This window comes from Aethalodelphis obliquidens, unplaced genomic scaffold (assembly GCF_003676395.1).
Source record: "Aethalodelphis obliquidens isolate GAN/ISIS:26980383/991018 unplaced genomic scaffold, ASM367639v1 scaffold21, whole genome shotgun sequence".
NCBI lineage: Eukaryota > Metazoa > Chordata > Mammalia > Artiodactyla > Delphinidae > Aethalodelphis > Aethalodelphis obliquidens.
The window spans coordinates 20,621,566-20,649,009 of NW_020837965.1; the positions used below are offsets into that span (position 1 = coordinate 20,621,566).

The window sequence follows — 27,444 nt, forward strand, 5'->3', positions numbered from 1 at the left end:
GAAGCTTCAGAGGTCATATCTGACTGCAGAAGAGCTGGATCTTACGTTTGGTAGTGTATATATGTCCGTGCCACTCTCTCACTTTGTCCCAGCTTACCCTTCCCTCTCCCCGTATCCTCAAGTCCATTCTCTAGTAGGTCTGCATCTTTATTCCCATCTTGCCCCTAGGTTCTTCATGACCATTTTTTGGGGGGAAGCAGCCACATAGCACAGGGAGATCAGCTCGGTGCTTTGTGACAACCTAGAGGGGTGGGATAGGGAGGGTGGGAGGGAGAGAGATGCAAGAGGGAAGAGATAGGAGGACATATGTATATGTATAACTGATTCACTTCATTATAAAGCAGAAACTAATACACCATTGTAAAGCAATTATACTCCAATAAAGATGTTAAAAAAAAAAAGAGCTAGATCTTTGCATATGGAAAAGATTTCACCAAGTGTAGATAGGGGAGGGTGAGAAAGTGCTTTCTACTACAAAGAGTGGAGCTGAGGATATGCTGGTACCATGTTAATGGCATGGTGAAAATTATCCTTGAATCACTGTGTCTCTGTACAGTTTTAAAACATCAGAGAAGCTTATGACTTTAAAGAAAATTTCATAAAAATATATGACCCCCTCAAAGGAACTTACGTTCATACCTGTTTTAGGGAAAATTTATGACGAGTCATCCAGTATGTGACAGGATTTATACAGCATTGTAATTTCCCAGGTTGGGTATGATGAATTCATAGAGCTCATTAAGTGTAAGTGGAATTATTTGATTCATTCAAGCTTTTTTCTCTCCTCAGCAGATTAAAAAAAATATTCCAAACTTGAATCCAGGACTTGGAAAATGCCAGTTGTCTAAATACAGTACCATATTGTGATAAATATAGCTATTGGAATTTTAAGACTCTTTTCACAAAACTTTTAATATTCACAGCAGAACTTTTTCTGGAATGTTATCTGAAAAACAGAGGACCATTTTATTACCAGAGCTGACTATTAATTAGGGTATTGTTTCAGATATAAAAGTTGATCTGCCACTGAAATTCTATTTGAATATGTATAGTTCCAAGCTTGCTTTGTGTATTTAATAACTTCAGTACCATAATTACTCTGTTTACAATTAAATTTTGGTGAATATGCTAATATGGGATATACCAGCAAGTGATTTCAGTAAAGGGCAGTGTTGATTTGCATTTTCATGTGCTTTTCACTTGCATCTGAATTTCATTTAATATCAGTGAGAAAAGAAGTGGTCAGTTTATGTAATGGTCAGTGACGGTAAACTTTCTTTTCTTTGAAATCTCTCTGTTGGATTGGCCGTCATAACCTGCTTTGCTCCAGGTGGGCAGAAATTATGCAGAAAGATGTAATTTGGTAGAGGTTTGTGCCCTCCGTTTTATTCTTTAATAGAAACCTTAATGTAGGTATTGGTTTCATTATTAGGAGAAACCTATAATGTACTAAAGCAATTGTTTAATTCCAATGAGTATTTTAAGTTCTTTACTGAGGTAAATGTTTATGGTCATGTTATTTATTACAGTTTTTGAGCAAGGACTTCTGGTTTTAAATAATTCTCCTTTCTTCTTTTCAGAAATCCTCTGAAAAGGAACAAGGAGATTTGAGACACATCGATTTCATATTCTCTGAAACTCGGAGACTTCTTTTACTCTGGACCAGAAAATAAGAGGGGCTGCCAAGTGCAGTGAAGGTCAGATGGGGTTGTGGGAGGATGTTGAAAGGTGGCCCTCTCAGGTCTGAGACCCATCTCAGACAAAACTGGCAGAGCAGGGTTCTCCAAAGGAAGTGGCCCACCCCGAGGGGCACAACCACTGGCCTTTGTTGGGAAGAACAGGAATGGGTGTTGGCAGAAAAGGGCCCTAGGACACTTGATGGCATGATGAAATGTTCTGTATCTTGATCAGGGTGGTTGGTTCTCAAGTGTGTATGCATGTGCAAACGTTTGTCAACCTGTGTATACATTTGTGCAGGTTATCAATTTATTGCTTCTCAACTCCAAATACACTTGTTTTTGCTCTGTTGGTGATACTTGAACTAGACCCTGTAAACATGTTTTCTTCTCCAGCACAAGGTTAGGTTAGTCAGTAGAGGGTGAGGGACAGACACTGCCAGGCAGAGTGGGGAAGGGGCTTCTCTTGCTGTTGTAGTGTGCTTTTTTTTTTTTTCCTCTCTTAAGGTATGGATGCCAGCATGCTTACTCTCTGTGACTTTTCTTTAGTACCCTGGTAGGCAGTATCTTGCTTCCACCAGGACCCCAGCGGGTGGATTCCTATGGACCAGCTGGCACCCCAGAGAACTCTGCCACCCGGTGGGCTGTATACAGCCTTTCCAGTGAAGAGTTCATTTCTGTGTTCTCTCCCTTAACCTTGTAGATAGTATCTGCTCCCTCCCTTTTCTATTCCTTAGAGTTCTCCTTTTAGTAGTCAACCACCTTTTAGAAATTAATAGTTTTTTATATTAAGCGTTCTTGTTTAAGTTACTTGTGCATTTTCTTTTTCTCCTGATTGGACCCTGTTACAACACTTAATGTTTGTGTAATTTACCATGTTAATTTTACATAACTGAAAAAATAGAATGAAATAAATCATAAGTGTATAACTTGATTAATTTTAATGACGTGAACATACAGTTCAGATATCACCCAGACTGGGGTATGGAACATGACCAGATCCCCAGAAACCTTCTTCTTCCAACTCATAGTCATTTCCTCCTCCCAGTGGTTTCTGCTGTTTGACTTCTTTCGTCACAGATTAGTGCAATGGAATCATGAGTGTCTCGTCTTGTGTCTGGCTTCTTTTTTTGAACTTAGCATTGGGAGGTTCATCTATTTTATTATATCCATTTTCCTGTTGATGGACATGTGGGTTTCCAGTGTTTCGCTATTTTGAGTAAAGGTGCTGTTATCCTTTTGGTGGACATGTTTTCATTTCTCTCAGGTATATATATAGAAGAGGAATTGTTGGGTCAGGTAGCAGCTGCTGCAGAACAGATTTCAGAATGGCTGAAGCACTGGCCCATGTGTGAGAACTCCACTTGCTCCACCCCCTTACCAGCGCTCAGTGCGTCAGCCTCTCGGGCTTGAGATCTTCACAACTTCTAGGGGATGGGTAATTCCAATGCTGTGTAAACTCTTTATATTTTGGTAAGAGAAGAAAAACTTCAAAAGTGTTTTTATGAAGTGAGCATAATATTGATATCAAAACAAATAAATATGTTAGAAAAAAGAAAACTACAGACCAGTCTTACTTATGAATATCAATTTTGTTCCTAAATAAAATATTAGTAAATAGAATCCAGCAGCACACTCTAAGAATCATAACCTTAATTAGGTAGTATGTTTTTTTAAAGGGTGGTTATCATGGTAAATTGCCCTGCATAACTATGTGGTGTTCCAGCTGCATTTGTTTAAGTCTTTTGTGTCTCTCTACATTTTAAAAGATGAGTTATTGACCAAATGCTTATTTATTAATCCACTGCCATTGCCACCCCCTTGCATCCAGCAGAAGCCAGCCTCTGAGCTGTCGGTTGTCTGTGGCCAGCCTAAGATTGTAGGGCTGGCAGAAGGGAGGCCTCCGCATCTTTTTTCCACAAGAAGCCACTTGTGCAAAGGGAGGAAGGGAGTTTCATTTAGGGGCATTTTAAAGAAAATTTTGTGTTGTAGCGGCCCCTTTCTACCAGAGCAGCAGAGTATATTTCAATGACTTCTTCGCGTTCATGTGGAGTAGATAGAAGTGTGAGGGAAGTTTTAACCCAAGCATAAAGTTAGTTTCAAGTAGTAATTAGTAAACCAACAGTCCATTTCATTCCATTCCATTCCAAAGAAACGTAATCTAGGACCTACATTGTACAAGTTTATATGAACTTTTTCTGTACTTAGTTTACTTGGGTTGGTTTGATATATTTAAGTTCCTCAAACACTTGTGGATCTCCCTAATGTGTATGGAAGGCTGACTAAAAGGAAAAAAAGCTGGATTCCGACCTCATGTCTTATACCAGTATAAGTGTAGACGGATAAAAAATTTACTGAGAAATTTTATGAAACCGTAAAATAACTAAAGGAAAACATGGAGATGTTTGAAAAAAGAAATTTGACTGGGAGAGGTCTTTTAAGGATGACATAAAACCCAAAAGCTAAAAATAAACAGTATTAAAAGATAAATAAATTGGAAGAAGTATTTGCAATGTAAAGAGCTAATTTCTTTAATATATATAGAATATATAAGAAGTGCCTATAAATAAAAAAGCAAAAGGCTATTAATAGTTCACAGGAAATGAAGTACAGATTTTACATTGGAGACTTTTCTTTCTTTCTTTTTTTTTGGATGTGTGTGATTGGACAAGCTCATGGAGTATGAAAAGATTTCCAGTTTTGATCCTTTGGGGATTGTTAATTATAGGAGCAGTAATTTTTTAATGTTTAAAAACCATAAAATATTTCACAATACAGAAAACCTTATTAAACAAATATAGACCGAATGAATTAGAAGGTACTTTTATAACCACCACCTATGTCAAGGGATATTACTGAGCCCACCATGTGCCCCATCCTAATCACAACTTTCTTATGCTCCCCCAAAGTAAGTTCTAGCTTTTATGGTAATCGTTTTCTTTATAGTTTTAGCACTCAGATATGCATCCCTAAACGCTGTGGTTTAGATTTGCCAGATTTTGTTAGATATGTTGTTTTTAAGTCTTTTTTTTTTTGCGGTACGCGGGCCTCTCACTGTCGTGGCCTCTCCCGTTGCGGAGCACAGGCTCCGGACGTGCAGGCTCAGCAGCCATGGCTCACGGGCCCAGCCGCTCCGCGGCATGTGGGATCCTCCCGGACCGGGGCATGAACCCGTGTCCCCTGCATCGGCAGGCGGACTCTCAACCACTGCGCCACCAGGGAAGCCCTGTTTGAAGTCTTTTTAAATCTAGTTTTCTTCTCCCTCATCTCTTCTTTTCCCCCCTTTATTTGTTGAAGAAATGGTGTTATATGCACTGTAGGGCTTCCCGCAGTTAGGATTTTGCTGATTGCATTCCTGTGTTTATCATATTCTTCTGTTCCCTTCATATCCAGTGACTTGATAGGCTAAATCATATTCAGGGTCCGTTTATTTTTTATTTCTTATTTCGCAAGATTACTTTATGGGTAGTGGCGTGTTTTTTTATCAGGAGGCATATAATGTCTGGATAGCTCATATTTTGATGTTAGTAGCTATCATTGCTCAATGTCTGGATCCATTAATGTATTAGGAGGTGGAATTGGTGTTAAGCTAAAACCATTCTTATTCACTTATTAGCTGAAATTTTTCTGTAAGGAGAAATTTCTCTTCATCTTCTATTTGGTTACCCAGTGGTACAATTCATGTAAGAAAGAAAGGATAGATGCTGGATTCTTTCCCTTTATTTACTGGTTTTCAAAATTGAGTGGTTTCCTGTTATCCTCTAGAGATGACCACTTAAGTTTTCTTACTATTATGAACTCTTGGTTTTACCCATTTTGTGTGTTTCAGTCCATTATGGTTATATTTATTGACTCAAATTGGCTCATCTTTGGTAGTGGGAACATCTTTCAAGTTGACTCCTTAGACATATTTGACATAACTCTAGTAGTTTTTGATAGCTTCCTTGACATCTAGAAATGATGAGGTGTTCCAGGTTTATCTTGTACATTTCCAGCTCCAGACCTGGAATCAGTCATTTCTTCAAGGAACCTGGTTTCTTTTAACAGGAAATGGTATTTCAGGAATACCGTTTGTGTACTAGGGATGCTCATTGCTATTGGGTTGCTTATTGTTTCTAAGCTTTTTTTTGTGAATGGGGCTAGGAAATACAAAGGTGTGTGTGTATATACTTTCTGTAAAAGATAAAGTACCTTCTGAATTAAAAAAATACTTCCAAATATAATCCTACCTCTTCTTTCAGCTGCATCCTTTTTCTTCCATATTTGAATCCTGATTTTTAAGGACACAGTGATGATAGAATTAAAACATCACATAATTATTCATTTGCGTTATTCCACATCTGTGACCACAATAGCTGTAGTTAACAAAACTAAGTATCACCACAATATGATTACTGGAAAGTTGATTTTTTTTGCATGTTTTCCCATTTTTTTGCGATTGTACTATGTCCACATTGTCAGAACATATACCCATTATCTATTCTAGCCTCTCCTTTATAACTCTTGTTGAAACTCAGTTCTACAAATAAGTATTTACTGCTCACTGTCAGCTCTTATAGTGGCTTTTCTTTAGTGATTTTAGATATCTGAGGCTTGTTCTCTAGTAGATTCTTATTCCCTTTTCCCATTTCTGTGTTGATAACACTCTGAAGTCTTTAGATTTGAAATTTAACTGAGTATAGACTCTTTGGTTCAGGTTTTCTTTCCTTGAGTCTTAAGTATGTTATTCCTTTTTTTTTTCTGGCATAAAATGTCGCTGTCAAAGTGATGACAATATGATTTTACTTTCCTTATAAACTATCGTTTTTTGGCCTGCATGCACAAAGAATATTTTCTTTTACTATTAAGTTCAGTAATTTTACTAGACTAGGCTGCGTCTTAGTGTTGGTCATTCTGGGTTGATTAGTATGTGGTGTGATCTTTCACTTTGGGGTTTCACTTTTTTTTTTTGTAAGTTCAGGAAAGTCTTTTTGAATTAAAGCATTTAAACTGTCTTAATAAGGAAGACAGTTCCTTCTTACAATAAGGAACTCATCAAATAGGACATTACTCTGATGATTTGATAAAGCTGGATAAAATTTAGAAGGCATTCATTTTAGTATTTGGAAGTACTGTGTGGCTTAGTTATTTCTTTTACTCAATCTACTGTAGCTCTAAAAGTCACCTTTTTTGGTGTTTTGAGTCTGGGCTGTCATGGTTACAGCTGAAATTCCATTCAGGAAAGTTTTATAATGATTACAAACATATTAAGAGAATTAGTTGATATGAAGAAATAATGGACACACTCATTTTGAAGATTCTCTTGTTAACTTAGAGAAGATTTAGACAATGAAGATGCATCAGTATTCTGTAGGAAAAAGTTAAATTTAAAAATCCCCAATAAATTAATAAAGAGCATTTGCATAAACGGAGTTTGTGTATGTGGAGTGATATGGGTGGATATTTGCTAAAACAATTTCCAATCTAATGTAGTACGTATGTATTTAGAATATCTAGGCTCAAAACCAAACTACTTATGTAAATTGTCGGATCTTAACAGACATCTTTCAGCTGAATAGCCATTTCAAATGTTGCAGACTACCTTACAGCTCTTATCACCCTCTTTACTGTATCTCTAATACAGTTTTAGGGAACTATAGGATCCTAAAAACTATTTGTTTTAAATCTTTTTCAATTAATAGATTAAAATAGATTAATCTGAGAGTTTGAAATCACACACACCACACATACACACAGTCTGGTCCATGCTTTCTTTTCTTCAGTCTTAAGTGTGTTACTTCCTTTTTTTCTGGGCCACTGAGTTCATACCCTTGCCCAGGAACTTGGCCCTTACTCTACAGCTTGCTAGCCTTGCTGGTCACCATTCCTGACCCACCCTTCCTTCACTCAGTGAAGTAAGTTATGTCTAAGGGCACTTAAAGCCCAGAGAGAAGTGACTTGATCAAGATCACCCAAAACTGGCCTCATACCTACACTCGAATCTGGGTCTTTTCGTTATAGACCTGTGCTCTTTTCGCGGTAAAACACTGCTCTCCATGAATGCTATGCTAAGCTTGTCTGTTAGTAAGTAAAGTAAATAGGAATTCATCTCCAAAAGGATAGTTGGTGAGAAGGGAAACATACAAATGCTGGATATCACCAGCTTTGCCTTTTCTGTGAACCCAAATGACTAAACAGCCGTAATTTCTCCTGGTCACTCCTTCATTATGGTGACTTTTGTAATTGTGGGTCATGTTGGTGAGGCTTTGGAGCCAGGGAATCCTCAGTGCAGATTTCTGTTGTTCAGCCACTTAGTAGGTATATGACCTTGGACAGGTTGCTTAACTTGGCTGAGCCTTAATTTTGTCATCTGTAAAATGGGGATGATAATGTAATCTTCATGGAGTCGTGAGGATGGATGGAAGCCTATGTGTAAAGCATCTACTATCTTGCCATAAATACTCTTTCCCTTCCCTCTCATGTTAACTGTCTTGTGTTTTCAGTGTCTGTTGTGTTCTTATCCCATCAACATTGACCTTTGTAAACTCCTCATTGCATTTGTATAGAGTGTGCATTCTACTTGGATGTACCTTTCCCCCTCAGCTTCATAGAGCAATTCTTTTGTTGTTGCTAAATAGCATTTTTAGTCATAGATGATATTATACCACTGGAACTTTAAATATTTTCTTGAAAGTAATTGCATGGATCATTTTATTTATTGCTTCCTCTCCTAAGTTAAGAGATAATCAAAAGGATTGAGCACGTATAAATTGTAATTAACAGATGTCCTTTATTTAAGTTTTGGAGTAAGTAGGAATTTGAATAGCATCTTTGTTGCACAGAAGCTTTCCTTAGTGAAAAGGTTTTTCGCACTTCTAGGATTATAATATTGAATGTTGCTTTGTTTTGTATTATAGTGAAAATGCCTCGTGTAAAAGCAGCTCAAGCTGGAAGACAGGGCCCTGCAAAGAGGCGTCTTGCAGAACATTTTGCAGCCGGGGAGATAATCACTGACATGAACAAAAAGGAATGGAAACTAGGATCATCCATTGGCCAAGGTGGCTTTGGTTGTATATATCTTGGTAAGTGTATGACTACTTCTAATTGTCAGTCCGAAGATGTATATGCTTTGTTATCAAAATATTGATAGTTTCTTAGTTGCAGACTTTTACAGGATGTTTCTAATAATCTACAGTCAACAAAATATTGTATAATTAGGCAAAAATGCATCTGTGACCTGGGAGTGGAGAAGACAGTTGATTTAATCACAGTAGAAACAGGATAAAATATCTGTAATATTGTCATTAGTGAGCATATGGCTTTAGATTTTTAAGATATTCTATATAATATTAATCTCCTTTGAGACCCAAAGAAAGCCATACCTTTCTTTCCCCACCTCCACCCAATTAGGATGTATTCCCTTTGTTTTGGTTTAATTTGGAGATTTTCAGATCTTTAATAGGTGTGGATTTACCTTCTCTTTTGATGCAACCCTAATAGTCATCATAGTGGAATTTAGGAGAATGACCTAGAAGTTGCATATTAGGCCTGAAATGTGCTATTTAATTAGCATACTTACCCTGAAATCTGGGGGGACCCATTGTGGAACCCTGGGATTCTGTAAGTTAACTAATTGGTTGATTTAAAAAATATTTTACATGATGACTTCTAAAGCTGTCTGCTTCACCAGGAATGTTAGTAGTGATACAGTGCATTTCATGATTGCTTTTGATATTTCTTTCTAACTTTTCCGTTATATATTCTTACTCCACCTCTAATCTTGATTTAATTGTTTGATTTCTGCCATGCGGTTTATAAAATTTTATTTTAGCAGTGAACGCTTTTTTATTTTCAAGCAACATCTTAACTCAGAATACTAATATTAATACTAGATTAGCGTCATGTGAAAACTTAGTAGAGCTGTACATTTTCGGGTCCCACCCCAGACCTACAAATCCCCACCTGTAGGAAATGTGATTGAACAAGCCCTCCAGGGGATTCAAATGCCTGGGAAAGTTTGAGAACCACTGACATAGATGAAAGAGCAGCAGCTCTTACTCAAGAGGTGTCTGACTCAACCGGGACCAATGGGCTGTAGTTGGTTAGCTGCAGTCTCTAGAGGTATGTTCATGAAACATAGTTTAAAAACCAGCACTTTACTGTATTTTATAATCTCTCTAGGTTAGTGGCACCTGTCTTTGGGGAAATAGTTGCTGATTCTTTAGTTTTGTTTGGAACCAAACCCATTCCAGTGAACAAGGCTATCTGACTTAAGCCGAAAGCCCTCATAAATCATGAAAGGTTAGGGCTATATTAGCCAGGTATATATTTTTGACCTTGTGATTTAGAGATGGCAGATAATATAAGCTCTCCCTACCACAGAATGTGTGGACTTAGGACATCCTGTATTAGGGATGGGAACTTGTCTTAAAGCAAGCAAATTCTTCATTTTGTATTATTAGTTAGTTTGCTTTTGTAACCTTTGGCAGATTTGCAGCTTGCTTTGCATGTGTGCTAGCTGTTGTATTTGTGTTTGTATTTATCATCAGAAAGTGCCACCTAATAATATTTTTTAAATCTAATGGTTTGACAAATTTCTGTGGCAAAACTTTGCTTTTTAAAACCTGGATCGATCAACCTGGAGAAGGGATTTGCTTTAATACTGCTGCCTCCACTTTATCTCTCTGCCCACTGACACCAAAACAGCCATATTCAAGATCATCAGCAATTTCTAATGATAATTTTCTGCTAAAAGGTTGCTTCTGAATTTTGTTTAGATACTTTCTGCAGCATTTGATACTGTTCATCTTTCTTTCACATAAAAGTTGCTTCCATTGCCTTTCATGATAACAATACTTTCACCTCTGTTTTTCTCCTACCTCTCTGGCTATGCTAAGTCATCTTGATAAGTACTTCTGTGTTCTCCAGCTTTCCTTCCTTGGCTCACTTTTCCTTCTGTCTAGTCTCTCCGAGTGATCTCATCGAGTCTCTTGGCTTATGTTACTGTCTCTTTACTGCTGATTTCCAGATCTTTTATCTGTGGCTAAGGACGTGATCCCCTGAGTCCAAGCCCATAGCCAGTGAGTGGCCTATAAGGAATCTCTATTTGGATGACCCACAGGCATGTCTAAAATTTATATCATCCTCTTTCATCTCGTGATTCTCTTATGATCAGGAGAGGAGTATCTGAATGAATGACACCCCTCAAGCCAGACTGGGAAGGCATTCTCAAGTATTGCTTCACTCGTGTTCCCAGTACTTCATCTGGTCCTGTTGCTTTAACTGTCTGACTTCTCAGATCCATTGATTTCTCTCTAGCTCTGCTGATACTGCCTTAGTGCAGGTCATTTTCATGTCTTGTCTGGATTCTCACTATGGCTGTGAATTTTCTCTGCTCAGCCTTGCCCCCTTGCATCCTATTATTCACGCTGTGGCTTGAGTGATCTAGTCTATTTTAAACTTCTTTAATGGCTCCCCAATGCCCTTAGGATAAAGTATCAAACTTTGAGAATGGCATACCAGACCCTTCACGTAGTTTGGTCCCTATGTAACTTTTCTCTTCATTCCTTTTATTTCCTCAAAAATCTGTTCTTTGACTATCATGCTGCCCTTTGCCTCTTGATCTTTGTGTGTGATTCTTCTTTTGCTTCATTTTTCCAAAGCTGAGCTTAGGGCAGGTGCTATCTGTGTATAATACCCCTCTGTTAACCCTTTCATAGTACTTTCCATGCTGCCCTGAAATTACTTTTCTTTCTTCCAGGATAAACATGTCCTCCTTGGCAGTGAGACAGTTCTTCTTTTTATTGTTTTCCTAGTGCCTGGCATATTTTGCAGTATGTGTTGTTTGAATGAACTATTGAACTTCCCTTTTCCCCCTTTTCTCATTCGAATTGTGCAGTATTATTGGGATGCTATACTTATTTTAATACTTTGTGCACTAAATGCTGATTTTAAAAAATTTAACCTTGCTTTATTATTAATTCAGTATCTAAGTGATGTGTTCCTTGGGGCTGTTCCTTAAGGAGCTCAGACTTACTCATTTGCCCATTTAGCCATTTTTATGACTTGGTGTTCCCTCTGTAGTCTGAAGTATTTTAGCTTCAGCCTTTTCACAATACTGCTGCTTCCCAGCTGATTGGTGGTTTCTTGGTTTCCTTTGCCTGTCCCTCTTCATCTCTTCAGCTTCTAATGTGAGAATGCCTTAGGGCTCAGTCCTAGGATTTCTTCTTTTCTCTGTCTGCACTCATTCCCTAGGGGTTCTTCCATTTTCATGGCTTTAAATGAATAGCATTTCTATCTTGATGACTCTCAAATTTCTTTCTCCAACTTGGACCACTTTTCTGAACTCAAGACTTGTATGTCAGCTGCCTATTTAACACCTGAACTTGGATGTTTAATAAGCATCTCAAACTTAAGGCACCCCAAAGCACCAGCTCCTCCTGCAATTTTCTCTGTCTTAGTAAGTAGCAACTTTTTCTTTCCAGTTGCTCAGGCCAAAAACTTGGAGTCATCCTTATCTCTTTTTTCCCCTCTTATCCTCTATAACTAATTCATGAGCAATTCTTGTTGGCTCTCCTTTAAAAATACATCCACAATCTGACCACTTATCACCGCCTTGTCTGCTATCACTCTGGTTCAAGCCACCACCATTTCTCACCCAGAGTGTTGTAGTAGCCTAACTGATCTCCCTGCTTCTGCCCTTGCCCTCCACCCTCCATTCTCCACAAAGCCGCCTGGAGAATTCTTTAGAAAATCAAAGTCTGAGCTTACCATTCCTCTCTTAAAACCTTCCAGAGACTCGCCATCTCATTCATAGCAGCAGCTTTAGGTCACCTATCCATTTCATTGTATTTGTTCTCTGCTGCTTTTCTGATCTCTGACCCCTGTTACTTTCCACCTCACTTACTCTTCTCCAGCTACATCAGGGCCTTTGTGCTGGTCGGCCTGGAATGTTCTCGCAGATATTTACGTGGCTTATTCCCTCACAGTCTTCAGACCAGTGCTTCAATGACACCCTGTCAGTGAGGTTTCTCTTACTAACTTGCAACACTCTCTACCTTCCCTTCCTGCTTAATTTTTCCTCTCTAGCACTTACTCCCATCAAACATACTTTATATTTTAATTGTTGTCTGTATCCTACCACTGAAATGTTAGTTTCATAAGGGTAGAGATTGTTTTTTCCTGTTTACTGCTAAATCCATTTCCTGGAAACGGGCATGTAGTAGGTATCTGGTAAAAAATATGTGTTTAATGAATATGGGCAACCTTATATTCCTAACTCAGCATTTCAGGGCAACTGTGCTCCTTTATTTGCATGAAGTAAAATGATACCACATTAAAATTATTCTGGATGGCAGTTCAAAGTTCTCGTGCCAGTATCCTGAACTGTTGATCTTGATGAATTTTTTTCTCCCAAACGAATGTTTTTTAGAGCTTTAGCTCCCTCTTTTCTTACCTTCCTAATGCTCCTTAAAAGGATTCCCTAGTTTGTTAAATTTAAGAAATTGTATCAGTCATCACCCTTTTGGGAATTCACAGCATACATTAGCATATCAAAGGCCATGAGTACTTTTGAATTAAAGAAGTCTTTAACTCAGTTTTTCATACTTAATTGATCATGTTGAAGATAGCAATTGTAAGGTGCCTTCCAATTTCAGACATATTAAATCGTGAAAAATTTTAAAATTGATGAAATATACAGTAATGATATCCTGAGACACACATTTGGGAACTGAAATTTATTCTATTAAGAGGTTATAGATACACAGATCTAAATACTAATAAAGGGTTAGTAACAGGCTATTTATAATAATGCGACTTCTTGTTCTGATATTACATATGTCACTTTTTCAAACAGCTGATGTGAATTCTTCAAAATCGGTGGGCAGCGATGCACCCTGTGTTGTAAAAGTGGTAAGGAAATATTTCAGCTGATTGTTTTCTTTGCTGTTGATTTAGTTGTAGTATTTATTTTGTAAAACATTCTTTTTGATAACTAGAATTAATTAAACCATAAGTTACTACATTTTTAGTAATGTTTCATAAATACTAAATGAGACACAAAAGTAGCTTTATAGTTTTAAATAATTTGAGTTCAAAAATTCTCTCCCCTCTCTTTTGAGTTAGAGTGGCACTAGTATCTGTGGAAAAAAATGAATGAAAGCCTGGAGTTTTGCAGATGTGGAATAAAAATATTCAGCTCATTCTTTTTATTTCAGCTATATTTACAACAGATGAGATGCTTTTTATATTTATATCCTGCAAGACTGTACTACTTTAATGAAATTTTATTGTATTTTATCTTGCATTTGCTTCTGAACTTACATTTGGTCAATTTTTTCTTTTTATTTCCAATTATCTTTCCTCTCCTTTCATTTTAGTAAATGAAATTATTTATTTGTGGCCACTTTGAAACTTCTTTTTGCTATACTGACGTTGAAATTAGTTTGTAATGAGTGAAGGTAGACAGTATCCTGTCTAACGTAGGCATACTCTGAATAGCCAGGTCAATTTATATATTGGTGCACTAAATATTTTAACTACTATTTAAACATTTTAATGTTTTTTAACTACTATTTTTAGTAGTTAATTTAACTACTATTTTTTTGTTAGGATGCAAGGTAGTATGCATCTTCTTGCTTGCCAACATTTGTAAGTCCCCTCTTTCAAAGTTCTTTAATACATGTGAAGAACATGTTTTTGTTAAATAGAAGAGGTAACAGGGTCTGTTATTTGGGCAAATTACCACATAAGTCCCCTCACCCTGCTTTATTTTCCTAAAGGCTACAGATTTTCGAATTAGAATCACCCCAAGGTCTTTTGGTTTGATTTGTTTTATTTTACTCTCTTTTTAAAAAAGAATATATTTGATCTCTTATGAGTTAATAACTCTTTTGGGCCTGAATTGTTTTAGTGATTGTTTTCACCAACTTTTTATTCAGGCATAGTTTTTCCAAGGAAATAAATAAACACAATTTGAATACTTTTGACAAATGCATATACCTGTATACCCCAACCCCTATTAAAATATAGAGCATTTCCATCATCCCCAAAATACTACTTTTGTCTTTTTCTGGTCAAACCCCTAATTTCCCACACCCTTGGAGGAAACGGTTTGTCTGAGGTTTTTTATGTTTTTTTTTGTTTTTGTTTTGCTGTGGATTAGTTACTCCTGTTCTAGAATGTCATATAAATGGTATTTATACAGTACATTACTGTTTTGTCTCTGATTACTTACATTCAACATAGTGTTTTGAAGGCTCATTTATATTGTTGGCATTTCAATTGCTTGGTCAGTTCTACTGCTCAGTAATATTATATCATAGCCATACTAGAGTTTGTTTTCCATCTCCTGTTGATAGACATATGGATTGTTTCCAGTTTTTGGCTGTTATGAATAGAGCTTCTATAAACATTCTTGTACAAGTATTTTTGTTTTTCTTGGATCAATACCTTATAAATTTATAAGAAGTACCAGACAGATTTCCAAAGTGGTTTTTACCATTTTACATAACGTATGAGAGTTCTGGGTGCTCCGTGTTCCCCTCAACACTTGGAGCTGTCGGGTGTGTTTGTTTTAGCCATGATATCAGAAGTACAGTAGTGTCTCATAGTTTTAGTTTATATTTACTTAATGACTGATTTTGAGCACTTTTTCATCATGCTTATTGGCCATTCATATATTTTCCTTTGTGGAGTGCCTCTTCAGTCTTTTGTGGCCAACCCCCCCCCTTTTTTTTTTTAATAACTAGGTTGTTTTGCTTTTTATAATTTGGTAGTAAGAGAGTTGTTCTGGATACAAGTTCTTTCTTAGATATATATGTTGTAAATCGTTTCTCCCAGTTTGTAGTTTGCCTGTTTACTTTCTGAATACTTTTTCTGCATCTACTGAGGTGGATCATAGGATGTTCTTCCTTTATTCTGTTAATGTGGCAGTTATATTGATTGATATCTGAGCGGTGAACTAACTTTGTATTCTTAACATACACTCCACTTAGTTATGATGTACTATGCTTTTTACATAATGCTGGAATTGATTTGCTAATATTTTGTTAAGGATTGTTATTTTTTGTTCATGAGGGATATTGGTCTTTAGTTTTTTTCTAATATTCTGAAGATTAAAGCATTTCCCATCTCATTGTTTGGTGTTGGTGTCAGGGTTTTTGGTGCACTGGGTTTGGTCTCCCCTCTGGCCACACAGCATCATAAGTGTCCTGTCACGGGGCTCACTTGTTGCCTGTCTTTAGAAGTCGCAGTCCTATACTGCCTATTTTGTCTAATGTATGAGAATAGTGATTTCCTATATTTTGTCCAATTTTTGTATTTGTTTACAGTAGGAGGGCTAATTGGATGCCGGCTATTCCACATGGCTGTAGGTAGAAGTAACGCTGGTAACTTTAGGGGGGCGGGTTATTGGTTTGTTTCTCCTGCTATTTCACTTTTCTTCATGCCTTTTCATGAAGTAGTGAATAACATTCCTTTTGAAATATTTAGTTTGCTGCTATATCAGAGGAACAAAAGTTCTTACTATTAAATTGGGTCATTTGCATGGAATTTGCATGGAATATTATCTGCATTTGTCTTTGATATGACAATATTAAAATATTAAAATCTATGGGTAAGATTAGTTTCTTTTTAGGATCTTTAAATAGTGTCCATTGTGAGGAGAAAGCAAGTCCCCTTATGACTTCTCACCTTCATGAGGTTCAGAAAACACAGCTCCCTCTGACCACACGGCAGCTTCTTCCCCTGCACTGGTCATTTCTGTGTCGTGGAAGGAAAGTGTGCCTGAGCCGTGCCTCATAGGTGGGGCTGCTGTGTCACCATGTCTTTTTTCTTCTGTATAACCTGAGCTTCTTTAAATTGTGTTCTATTTAGAATGACAATATTCTTCTTCATTATGAGTAATCCTAAGTGTTTTATTTGTTATTCAATGTATGTAGCTTTACTTCTACGATCTTTTTCACTTACAGAGTTATGAAAGAGAATGGGTAGAAACAAGTATTTCCTAACTGCTTAAGGTAGCAAATTACTTTACATTTCTAAGTTTAAAACCAGTTGTTACCAACCCTAGTTCAGTACTCTGTGTCTCCCATCTCCTAATTTAGTTCTGTTTCCATTAGCCTATATTACTCCTTCTCTTTGTAATTAGGACAATGATAAATATTCAGTTGATTTCTCTTTTGCATTTAGTATTTCAGTAACATTTTCAAGGTTGTGGTTTGTCTGTGATCCTGGAAGAATGCCATAAACAAAACAATGTTGACTTTTTCTTTCCTCTCTAAGGGACCGTTTAGTGACTGCTGTTTGCTTGTTTCTTCCCTAATACCTGTCTTTTCTGAATTCCTTTAAACCTCTGTAGCACTCATTCTATTTCCATTTATTTTACAATTTCACTTGCTAATATTCTTTCAGGCCACTACTTGTTTCAGTTTATGTGTTTATTTTATCTCCCTAACTGGATTTTAAGGTTTTTGTTTTGTTTTGTTTTGTTTTGTTTTTTTGCAGTATGCGGGCCTCTCACTGTTGTGGCCTCTCCCGTTGCGGAGCACAGGCCCCGGACGCGCAGGCTTAGCGGCCATGGCTCACAGGCCCAGCCGCTCCGCGGCATGTGGGGTCGTCCCGGACCGGGGCATGAACCCGTGTCCCCTGCATCGGCAGGCGGACTCTCAACCACTGCGCCACCAGGGAAGCCCTGGATTTTAAGTTTTTGATGATAAGGACCTTGTTTTAAATTTTGTTTTCTTTATGCCACCCTTAATGCCTATGTTATCCTTTTGAAAACTTTTTAAGCATAATTGCTTACCACCTTGCAACTTCCTGATGCCACCTACTTCTGCCTCTTGTCTATGCCTTTTAGTGCAGGCCTGTATGCATGATTTACCTTCGCTTCTGATAGGCATTGCCATAGCTCTGTCCATTACTATTCTGCAGTTCTTATATTCTCAGAGCTTTGTAGTATTAAAAGTCAAAATGGTTCACCAAATATATAAAATGATTATCACTTCTTTCCAGTATTAAAATCAGAACTATTTACAAACACTTGCCATTTTAACCTCAGAAGCTATTAAATATCATGTTTTCAAAGAACATGTACTACTCTTTGGGGAAATTTCATAATTAATTACCAAAAAAAAGCAAGATACAAAATTATTTATGGTATAGAGGTAATTTTATAAAATAGCTATATATGGAGAAAATATATCAAAATATTTTCATATTTTCTAAAGTGAGCACGTATTTTATCTTTAGAGAAAGAAAAAAACTCAGCAAATGTTATTTAAGAAATAATCAAAGGCAAATTGATTTTTTTTTTTTTTGCGGTACGCGGGCCTTTCACTGTTGTGGCCTCTCCCATTGTGGAGCACAGGCTCCGGATGCGCAGGCTCAGCGGCCATAGCTCACAGGCCCAGCCGCTCCGCGGCGTGTGTGATCCTCCCGGACCGGGGCACGAACCCGCGTCCCCTGCATCGGCAGGCGGACTCTCAACCACTGCGCCACCAGGGAAGCCCCGGCAAATTGATTTTTAATGTGAAATTAGACTTAATAGTGTAATAGCATATCAAATCAAACAGTGGTTCTCAGCTCTGGTTCTACAGGATAATTAGAATCTCTTGGTACAGGGCCTGGTTATTGGTATTTTTAGTAAAGTCTCATTAAAGGGATTCTTTTGTGCATCAAGGTTGAGAACCACTGGTAGAGTCTGTTGCACAGAGCACCTTAATTATTTTCAGTGGACTCCTGTGCGCATGCTTATGTTTACCTTTGTGTGGGGATCCTTTTATTCAGTAGCGGCACCAAGTACCCTGTGCTTCTGGTAGGGCTTCCATGTTAATGTGGAAGACTTGTTAGAACATTTGGTTGCTTCTAATACGGATATCTGCTCTGTTAAAGAGCTCCAAATATTAACCCACACATTTCTTACATTTGGTCTTGAAATGAAGTTAAGACTAACATATTTAAGATAGGTGTTTCGGTACATACTAAGTACATTTTCTCTCCTCCCGAATGACTGTGTCTGGTTTTGTTTAGGGCCTTAATCCTTACTGCTTTACGGGAGCAGCCTTGGAGTCGTGGTGCTGGGTCACAAGAGATGGCAAACTTGTATTCTCTGCCTCTGGATAACTGGGAGACACTATCTGTATTTTAGTTCAGGAAAGTAAATGTGCAGAGAGAAATGGTAAATTGATCATTATAATATTGGATAATGCAAGGAGAAAAATTTCCTCTTGTGATTTCTGGTTAATGGATTGTATAATAAATTAGTTCTTTCAATCACCCTTTGCAGTCATGCCAGTGAGCTACTAGCAGAATTGGAGGCCAGGCTTTTGGATCTTATATTCTAACAGTTCTTTATATCATAGTCCTTTTCCAACATGTACTGATAGAAATCTGTGTTCTGAAGTTCTCTGGAAAAAAGTTTGCAGACTGATGTTTAATTTCCCTCATTGATGTTATGAGAAGTGACTTGAATTTTTAATTCATGTCTCATAATTCTTTGGTAGGAAGGAGAAACTTTATACAGCTTCATTTTTAAATGGCAGCCAGTTGCTTTTAGATGGTGCCATTGAAATATATCACGTTTTAATCTTTTTTCTGTTGTCATCTTCATTTTGACACTTAGAAGTCTTAAAGAAACGTTTAGTGATATTCCAGTTAAAATGTCAGTCCCAATTTCTTTTCTAAATCTTGGCTATTACAGAATTGGCAAAGTATTTTAGATTTGAAATATGTTAATAAAATTTTAGTTATGAGTTAAGGTATTTTCTTTAACAGAAATAGCTAGCTTTGGCTCGAGTGCAATGCCAAGGAAGTAGCTCCTTTATTTTGTTATAATGGAATCTTATTGGATTAGAAAAAGTATGAAATGAGCTCAAAGAGCCTTCATTGTAATGGGGCTTTCAATATAATAGCCTGATTTATATAGGTTGATTCTCATTACTATAAGTTTAATAAATTATTGCCTGAAGGAAAGCTTGAGAATTAAAGTTGATATGACATAGATTGAAACTGAATAAATCAGACTTTTATACTGATGGTAATAAGCCAGGATTAGTCTTAAGAAAACCCCTTTCAGACCTGAATTGTGTTAATGAGCTACTCTAAAAGTTAGCCTTTGGAGAGTAACTTTACCAAAATTCCTTTCCTGAATTTCCATTTCTTTTTTCATTCTTACACTGAGTTTGTTACTCCTGCTGAAGGCCTGTTCTCAGCCATGGGCTCTAAACATTCACAAGTGTCTGTCTAGCTCCCACTGCTGCAAGGAAAGGAACCACAGGTTATGGTGAAACTCCAGGTAATGAGTCCACAAATTAGAGATTTGGCATACCTTAGTAGATTGGTTAGTTTTTACTTCTTAAGGGGTAATGACATGCCAAACCCTTGTATACCATTCTCTTCCAAGGCTGGGCTGTAAAGTATACTTACTTGTAACAGACAAGGCTAGCTTATTTTCAGGTTCTGATCCCAGGGCTATATACGTTGCTCTTTTGCTGTCCAGTATTCTTAACTGGCTGCGGCCTGACTCTTTGCATATTGCCTAATCAATCTTCCTATAAGTACTTTAACTAGGGATTCCTATTTTTCTGAACTGTAAGAAATCTGAGGTATTAGAACTGTGCGTTTAGAGTAGTTCTGTTTACACCTTAAGGAGCAAAATTCACTTCTATGAGAGTGAGAGTATCTTGAATAGAAAAAGGTGAACATATTTTATGTATTTGCAAAAGGCATCTCCAGTAGCAGAAGCCTACATATTTTCACAAATTTTCTCTCAGTTAAGGTAGTAGACCTCATTTATCACTTCTAATGCATCACTGACCCTGGAACTCCAGTTACACCGATATTCTGTCCAGAATAACTTTCTTCCCGTACTTCCTAAAAGGAAAGCCGCCCCCAAATTAGTTTAGAAATGTTAGCTTCCTTATTTGGAGTTTTTGCTACTTTTCAAAATTTTTCTCAGATTCTCAATAAACAAGATAATATCAGCATAAAATATCAAACAAGTATTAATCAGTTTTAGACAAAGTTTGCTGTATAAAAAGTCCACAAAATTATAAGATCTTTCTCACCACTCCAGATTTATTTAACAAGGCAGAACTCCCAACAGGCTGATATTTCTCACTTGTCAAATAGCTTTTTGTGAATATAAGAGTCTTTGCAAATAATTTTAACTGTTAATATCCCTTAAGAATATGAAACAAGTGTAGTTTAGTAAAGTTGATGGAAAACAATTCTTATTGAGCCTTATTTTCCTCTTGACTTTAAATTATCATGTGGGAAGTAAATTGTAGGGCTCCTTAGTTTGAAAATCATGAGAATCCGTGTCAGGAAAGGATACAGTTACATGGACAGTGCTTGTTTGCTCTGGGAGTTCCAGAACACTCTTCTTTGTGATAAGGTTGGTTTTCTGCCAGTTTTGATAATAGATAAAATTGTAACGAGAAACAGGAAAGGAATGAGATTTTGCCACTAATTGATTAAATCAGGTATTGAAATTTTATTATTCAGTAAATCTCAGAAATATCTTGTAGCCCTTTGGTGAAACAGTTAACATGGTTGCTGATCTTTACTTAAGAGAAAGCTTAATAATGATGAAAATAAGGTTAACAGTTTTTCTTAAACTTCTGCAAAGACTGAGCTGTATATCTGATTTTGTATAGTTTATCACATGTAGAAATGGAACTTGAGAGAAATATAAGACTTACGGACTCTTCTGAGACTATCTGAAATATTTTTGAAGAGTTTTACTTAATCTTAAACGTATTTTATAAACTGAAGTATCAAAATCGTACTGTTTGGAAAGAAAATTGATTTATTAATCTTTTTTGAAGGTTCATTGAAAATTACTCAGTAATTTTAACTACTGCTTGTGCTAATGAACTCTTTTGTTTTAAGGAACCCAGTGACAATGGACCTCTTTTTACTGAATTAAAGTTCTACCAGCGAGCTGCCAAACCAGAACAAAGTAAGAAATACAATACACATACGTTTGCGCTTTTAAAATGACCACTGGTTTTGTTTTGTTTAAGCCAAGACTAGAACATTGGATCTTATATTATGATGTTTTGTTACTTTTTACTTCACAGATAAATTCTATTTAAATGAGATTTGTATGAAAGAATTTTGATCTCTTAACAGGTGTATTATGATAAGATTTCACTTATATTGATAATATAGAGTTTATAAATAATATATGATTTAGGAAATATTGTTAAAAGTTGAGAATTAACCCTAATCCATGAGTATGCCTCAGGGGTCTCCAAATCTTTTTTTGAGTGTTTTTCTAAATTCTGGAGACCATAACCTGCAGGGATTCCATCACTTATGAACTAGAAGACTATCAAGGGAGAGAGCAGGACCTCTTCTAGCTATCCTTGTCCTCCTGTCCTCCAGTCCCCTTCTCACCTTCCGTCCCCTCTAAAAATCCACGGAATCTCCTGGTAGGATGGTATCAGGCTTGGGAATCTCTCGAGGGGCTTCTCTCTCTCCTCGAACTTGGTTTCCTGGTTGAGGATTTTAGAATGAGGTAAAAAAACATTTAGATAGGTGTAAAAAGTAAGTCTTTCTGTGGAAACAAGTAAACATTTACATAATTGGAGATATTAATTGTAATTGCATGTGGTTTGACTTTTTAAAAAATGTTTTCTGCAGGTTTTTCATTTTAAAGACAATGTTTAGGACAGGATAACACAATTTTGTGGGTTAATAAAAATGATTTGATTGTAAAGTACTGTTCATTTGTTGGGTACAATGTATTGTTCACTTTCTTTTTTTATGAATAAAGGTGAAATCTTATTGCATGTATATCTTAGGCGTTCTGTTCTTGATTTTTCTGAGAAAAATTGCTGATGTATAACAAAATTGAAATCACAAGCATGTGTTTTAATTTGTAGTTCAGAAATGGATTCGTACCCATAAACTGAAGTACCTGGGTGTCCCTAAGTATTGGGGGTCTGGTCTACATGAAAAAAATGGAAAAAGGTAAAAATATGCATGTTTTGTGTTTCTCCTCCCTTTTTGAGCATTCGCAGTTCAGTTGTTTAGTCAACAATTATGTACTGAGCACCTACCTACAGTACTGCTTGGCCTTCACCTGGGTTGTGTGGAATGTATTCAACAGAGACGAACAAGGTGTTCTCTCTCGTCTGGGGGACTTGTACCGAGTGGAAGCAGCTGCCTGGAACCCAGCTGACAAGTAGGAACAAAGCCAACTTGCCTGCATTATTTTTTTCCCTTAAAAATGAATAAGCAAACAAACAGAAAATTCCTTGTTATTTATGTAAAAGGGAGCCCACAGGCTTCAATTTGGCATTTTCTGTTAGATACATAATCTGCCCACCTTTGTGAGGTTTCAGTCTAGCTGAAGAGAAAAAACAAAGCTGTATGAGACAACCAGACGCCAGTTCAGTGCCAACTTGTGTGATTCTGACTCTTAACATGTCTTAGGAGTTCAGAATGGAGAGAATATTGCTGGCAGAGTTGAGTTGGAGAAAACCTCCAATGCTTTTGATGCATAATTGACACTTTAAAAATATTTAAATGAATGAATGGAGCATCATTCAGCAATGCTGGTAGCTGAGATTTGAAGAGTAGATTTAGTTGGAACTGGGGTATATTGGTTAGGATGCTTTCAGCTGCAGGTAAAGATAAAACTGACTCAGCTCTCTTAAGTAATTGTCAAGTGCCCAGCTTCCTTTATCTTGCCCTTTTGCCCTCTTGGCTTTGTTGTCTATTAATTCTCCATTGTATGGTCTCAAGGTGGCTGCCCATTTCTAGGCTTCACCTGCAGACACAGTACCCAACAGCAGAAAATGGGATTGCTTCTTGTGAGTTTCACTTTCCTGGCAGGGAAACCTTTCCCAGGGGTCTCGCGGCAGACTTCCCCCCATGTTTTCTTGGTCAGAGTTTTATCGCTGCTCATTCTTAAACCAGCCACTGGCAAGGGCAGAGTGATCACAGTGATGAGTGGGGGGAAAGCCTGAACCAGAGTGGTGCTCTGTCAGAGAAGAGGGAGAGCAGAGGAGCTGCTGGGGGGGCAGCCAGCGTTGTTCACCAGGAAGTTCTTATCCTGGAACCCAGGCACCTCTGAGGGAGTGTGGGAACTCGCTGGAATGACGAGAGAACATTTTGTTATATGTGGTTTTGCTGGGACAAGTTTCTACAGTTTTTAGAAATTTTCTGGAGAAATAGTATAGAGCAAGGATTAAGTTAAGAGTAAGGATTCTAGAGGCAGACACTTGGTTTCAAATCTGTGTTTTGCCCCTTAAGATGTGTGTGACTGGGTAAGTTACTTCTTTTTGCCTCAGTTTCCTCATCTGTGAAATAGAGTAACACCTATCCACATAATAAGGGGTATTAAATGCAAAGCTCTTAGAATATGTGTGTTAGCTTTTACTCTCAAAGGGGTCTTTAATCCCTTAAATATTAAGAACTGCTGGTTTAAAAAATCACTGTAGAGAAGGAATAGCATCTCAAGTCGGGAGTAACATGAACATAGGGTCGTAATAGGCTTCTGGCCTGCTGGCTGGCCTCTTGGCCATCTTTCTTTTTTTTTTTAATGAATTTTTTTTTCAGACATGACATTATTTTATGCATAATTGGCCATCTTTCTTTAACAAAGAAAGGGGGGACTTGCACACACATGAGAAAGAAGGAAATAACTTGGAGAAAGAGGCTGAGGTAGGTAATGAAGATGGGGAGGAAAGGGCTCTTTGGGGCCTGTGTGCAGTAGGTAGTTGGAAGCTACTGCACGTGGCACGTGTTTGAACAAAGGGACAGACACCCTCGAGGTACAGCTGACTCACCATTGACTTGTGGTGACCTTACAACTCAGCCTGTGTCTTCTGTAACACAGAGTGCCTAGAAGTATTTCCTAAACGGGAACATTGATCACCTATAAGATATTGATTTACTTCTTAGGTTGAAGCTCTTAAAAATAATCATTTTAGTTCTCTTAGTTCTTTTTTTTTTTGGCTGTGCTGCACATCTTGTGGGATCTTAGTTCCCCGACCAGGGATTGAACCTGGGGCCCCATGAGTGAAAGTGCCAAGACCTGACCACTGGACTGCCAGGGAATTCCCTCATTTAAGTTCTTACAAAAGTAAAAAAATAGAAAGTAAGATTGTCCTTCCAGCCCCCCTCCCCTGCCAGAAATCCTTACTTTCCCCTCTAACTCATCTGAAGTGATATGAATATAAGCGCTTAGAACAGTGTTAGGCTCATAAAAATGTTAGCTGCTATCATTATTAAATCATTTATACTGATTTATATATTCCCATTATTTGCATTGTTTTATCCAAGTCCCCAGGAAAGTATACATCGAAGGTTTTACTTCAGAAAAGTTACTTAAAAGTAGCTTTCCTTTTAGTACTCAGTGGTAGACATATCCTTGCAGAAGAATGTGGTGAAAATTTATATGCAGTATTCAGAATCATGCTTCACTTGATGTGTATAATTTAGACGTGGTGAGGCGATTAAGGGATTGTTGAGAGCAGTGGTGGAGTGATCTGTGAATAAAAACAAAGGTCTACTTCATGTAATATATTAATAGATCTCTGGTTGAATTAACCAAGTGTGCTTTAGCTCCCTTTCAGAGTAACAGCAGAGATTGTATTCTTGTTACCTACATATTATTTCATAATAATTACACAACCACATCACTTATTTGTAAAAACAAATGTGTACATTTGTCCTTGGTCTCATCCCTCAACCTCTCAAAACCTGTTGTACAGAGGAAATCAGGAAGTCAAAATTACTGTTCCCTCTAATATTTTAGAGGTCAGGGTACTGAAAATCGTACAAGAATGAAGACATTTTGCCACTGACTAATTCTGTGACTTTGGACAAATCAATTTACTGCTATAGACATTAATTATTTTATTAAAAGATGTTTAGACAGATCTCTAATTCTCTTCTACTTCAAAAATAGGTAGAATCTTGAATTTTTTATTTTGCGTTTGTCTTTTAAATGTTAGCTCTTCCTTCCTTACTGAACTTTTCATATTGTATTTTTATCTTAGAAACCTAAAATATATAAATGGGGTTTTTGGGTCCTACTTATGTTCATTTATTTCGATGTGTTTGGTGTGGTGGTCAGAAGCATGGATCCACCACTTCCTAGAAGACAAACTACTAATGATCAGTTTTCTTCTGCTGTAAAATGGGGCTCATGGGACCTCCTACCTCATAAGGGTGATGTGAGGTTTAAATGCACTGATACATCTAAAGTGCTTAGAATAGTGCTGTTCTCATACCAAGGCTTCAGCAAATGCCAGCTGTTGTTGTTATGATGGTTATTAATCTTATCCCCATTAGAAGATATTTTGATACATTTTGAATGTGTTCTTGGTTTTTATTGATTTATTGAATGGTTTAACTAGACAATTCAGAATCTGGAAAACTCTATAAAGATAAAAGTGGTCCACAGAGCAAAAGGTGAACCATGTTACTGCAACTAGGTGATGTTTTTCAGTACACACTGAAATATAACACATGGTTATTGAATCTTAGAATTTGGGTGCTGGAAAAGACCTTAGAAAGCATGAGGCCCTACCTCTCATTTGACACCTATGGAAATTGGGGCCCAAAGAAGAAACGTGACTTGGCCAAGGTGACAGAGTTGGTTTGTGGCAAAACCAAAAATCTTCGTGTTGTTCCAGGATATTTACTGTTGCCCAAATCTTGCTTGTTGAGCACTTAGTATACAATTCTCTCATACCATTTAAGCAGTTCTATTGCAGTTAGCTACTGTTACAGCCTCTCTTGACAGTCCTGATTTTAACAGAATGTTAATACTGCTAAAATGTGCCTTAAAAATAGAGAACAGGGCGTCCCTGGTGGCGCAGTGGTTGAGAGTCCGCCTGCCGACGCAGGGGACACGGGTTCATGCCCCGGTCCGGGAAGATCCCACATGCCGCGGAGCGGCTGGGCCCATGAGCCAGGGCCACTGAGCCTTCGCCTCCAGAGCCTGTGCTCCGCAACGGGAGAGGCCACAACAGTGAGAGGCCCGCGTACCGCAAAAAAAAAAAAAAAAAAAAAAGAGAACAGTCACAGGCGGGAAGCTAATATACAGAAACATAAATTAACATTAACTATGACAAAAATTAGTGACATCAATCTTACTCAGATTATTTTATCTTTACCTTGAAGTGTCTGTCGTCTTTTCTCTGTGGGTGTTTTCTTACATTGAATATTGTCTCATGTAGCTTGCTGAGACCAGGAGGCCCATAAAGTAAAAGTCAAGACAGGAAAGCTCTCACAGCTCTTGAGATTTCTAGTTGGAAGAACTTGTTTCAAATGTTTGTCTTTCCTTCCTTCTTTCTTTCCTTGTCTTTCTACTTTCTTAGTAAACATTGCCTTGAAAAAAATTACTTTGAAAGGAGAGTACTCAGTGCAAAATAGGTTTTCCTGAGTTACATTTTGTTCATTGACTTTTCTTGTTTGTCTTTAGTTACAGGTTTATGATAATGGATCGCTTTGGGAGTGACCTTCAGAAAATATATGAAGCAAATGCCAAAAGGTTTTCTCGGAAAACTGTCTTGCAGCTAAGCTTAAGAATTGTATGTGAGCTACATTCTTCTTGTTTTTAATCCAGTAAAGGCTAGTTGTGTTGAAGCTCGGTCCTCTGCTGGTTGGTGTTAGGTACTGCATTAATTTATTCTATATGATGCTTTTATAGCTGGATATTCTGGAATATATTCACGAGCATGAGTACGTACACGGAGATATCAAGGCCTCAAATCTTCTTCTCAGCTACAAGAATCCTGACCAGGTAGTTTTGTAACTTTAATTT

General features: G+C 37.3%; 1 protein-coding gene across 9 annotated transcripts in view; it reads left to right on the plus strand.

The window, feature by feature from the left end:
* VRK1 (VRK serine/threonine kinase 1) overlaps nt 1-27,444 on the plus strand; it is a 78,026-nt gene that overhangs the window by 24,112 nt on the left and 26,470 nt on the right. For 6 of the 9 annotated variants that reach the window (XM_027120527.1, XM_027120520.1, XM_027120521.1 and 3 more), the window contains exons 2-7: nt 8,573-8,737; nt 13,513-13,568; nt 21,549-21,618; nt 22,547-22,634; nt 27,103-27,211; nt 27,331-27,423. In XM_027120527.1, the coding sequence (XP_026976328.1) occupies nt 8,578-8,737; nt 13,513-13,568; nt 21,549-21,618; nt 22,547-22,634; nt 27,103-27,211; nt 27,331-27,423 (576 nt within the window). In that variant the 5' untranslated portion in view covers nt 8,573-8,577. Of the gene's footprint in view, nt 1-1,580; nt 1,698-2,943; nt 3,115-8,572; nt 8,738-13,512; nt 13,569-21,548; nt 21,619-22,546; nt 22,635-27,102; nt 27,212-27,330; nt 27,424-27,444 lie in introns of all 9 variants that reach the window. The other 3 variants (XM_027120524.1, XM_027120525.1, XM_027120526.1) reach the window with 2 other exon arrangements.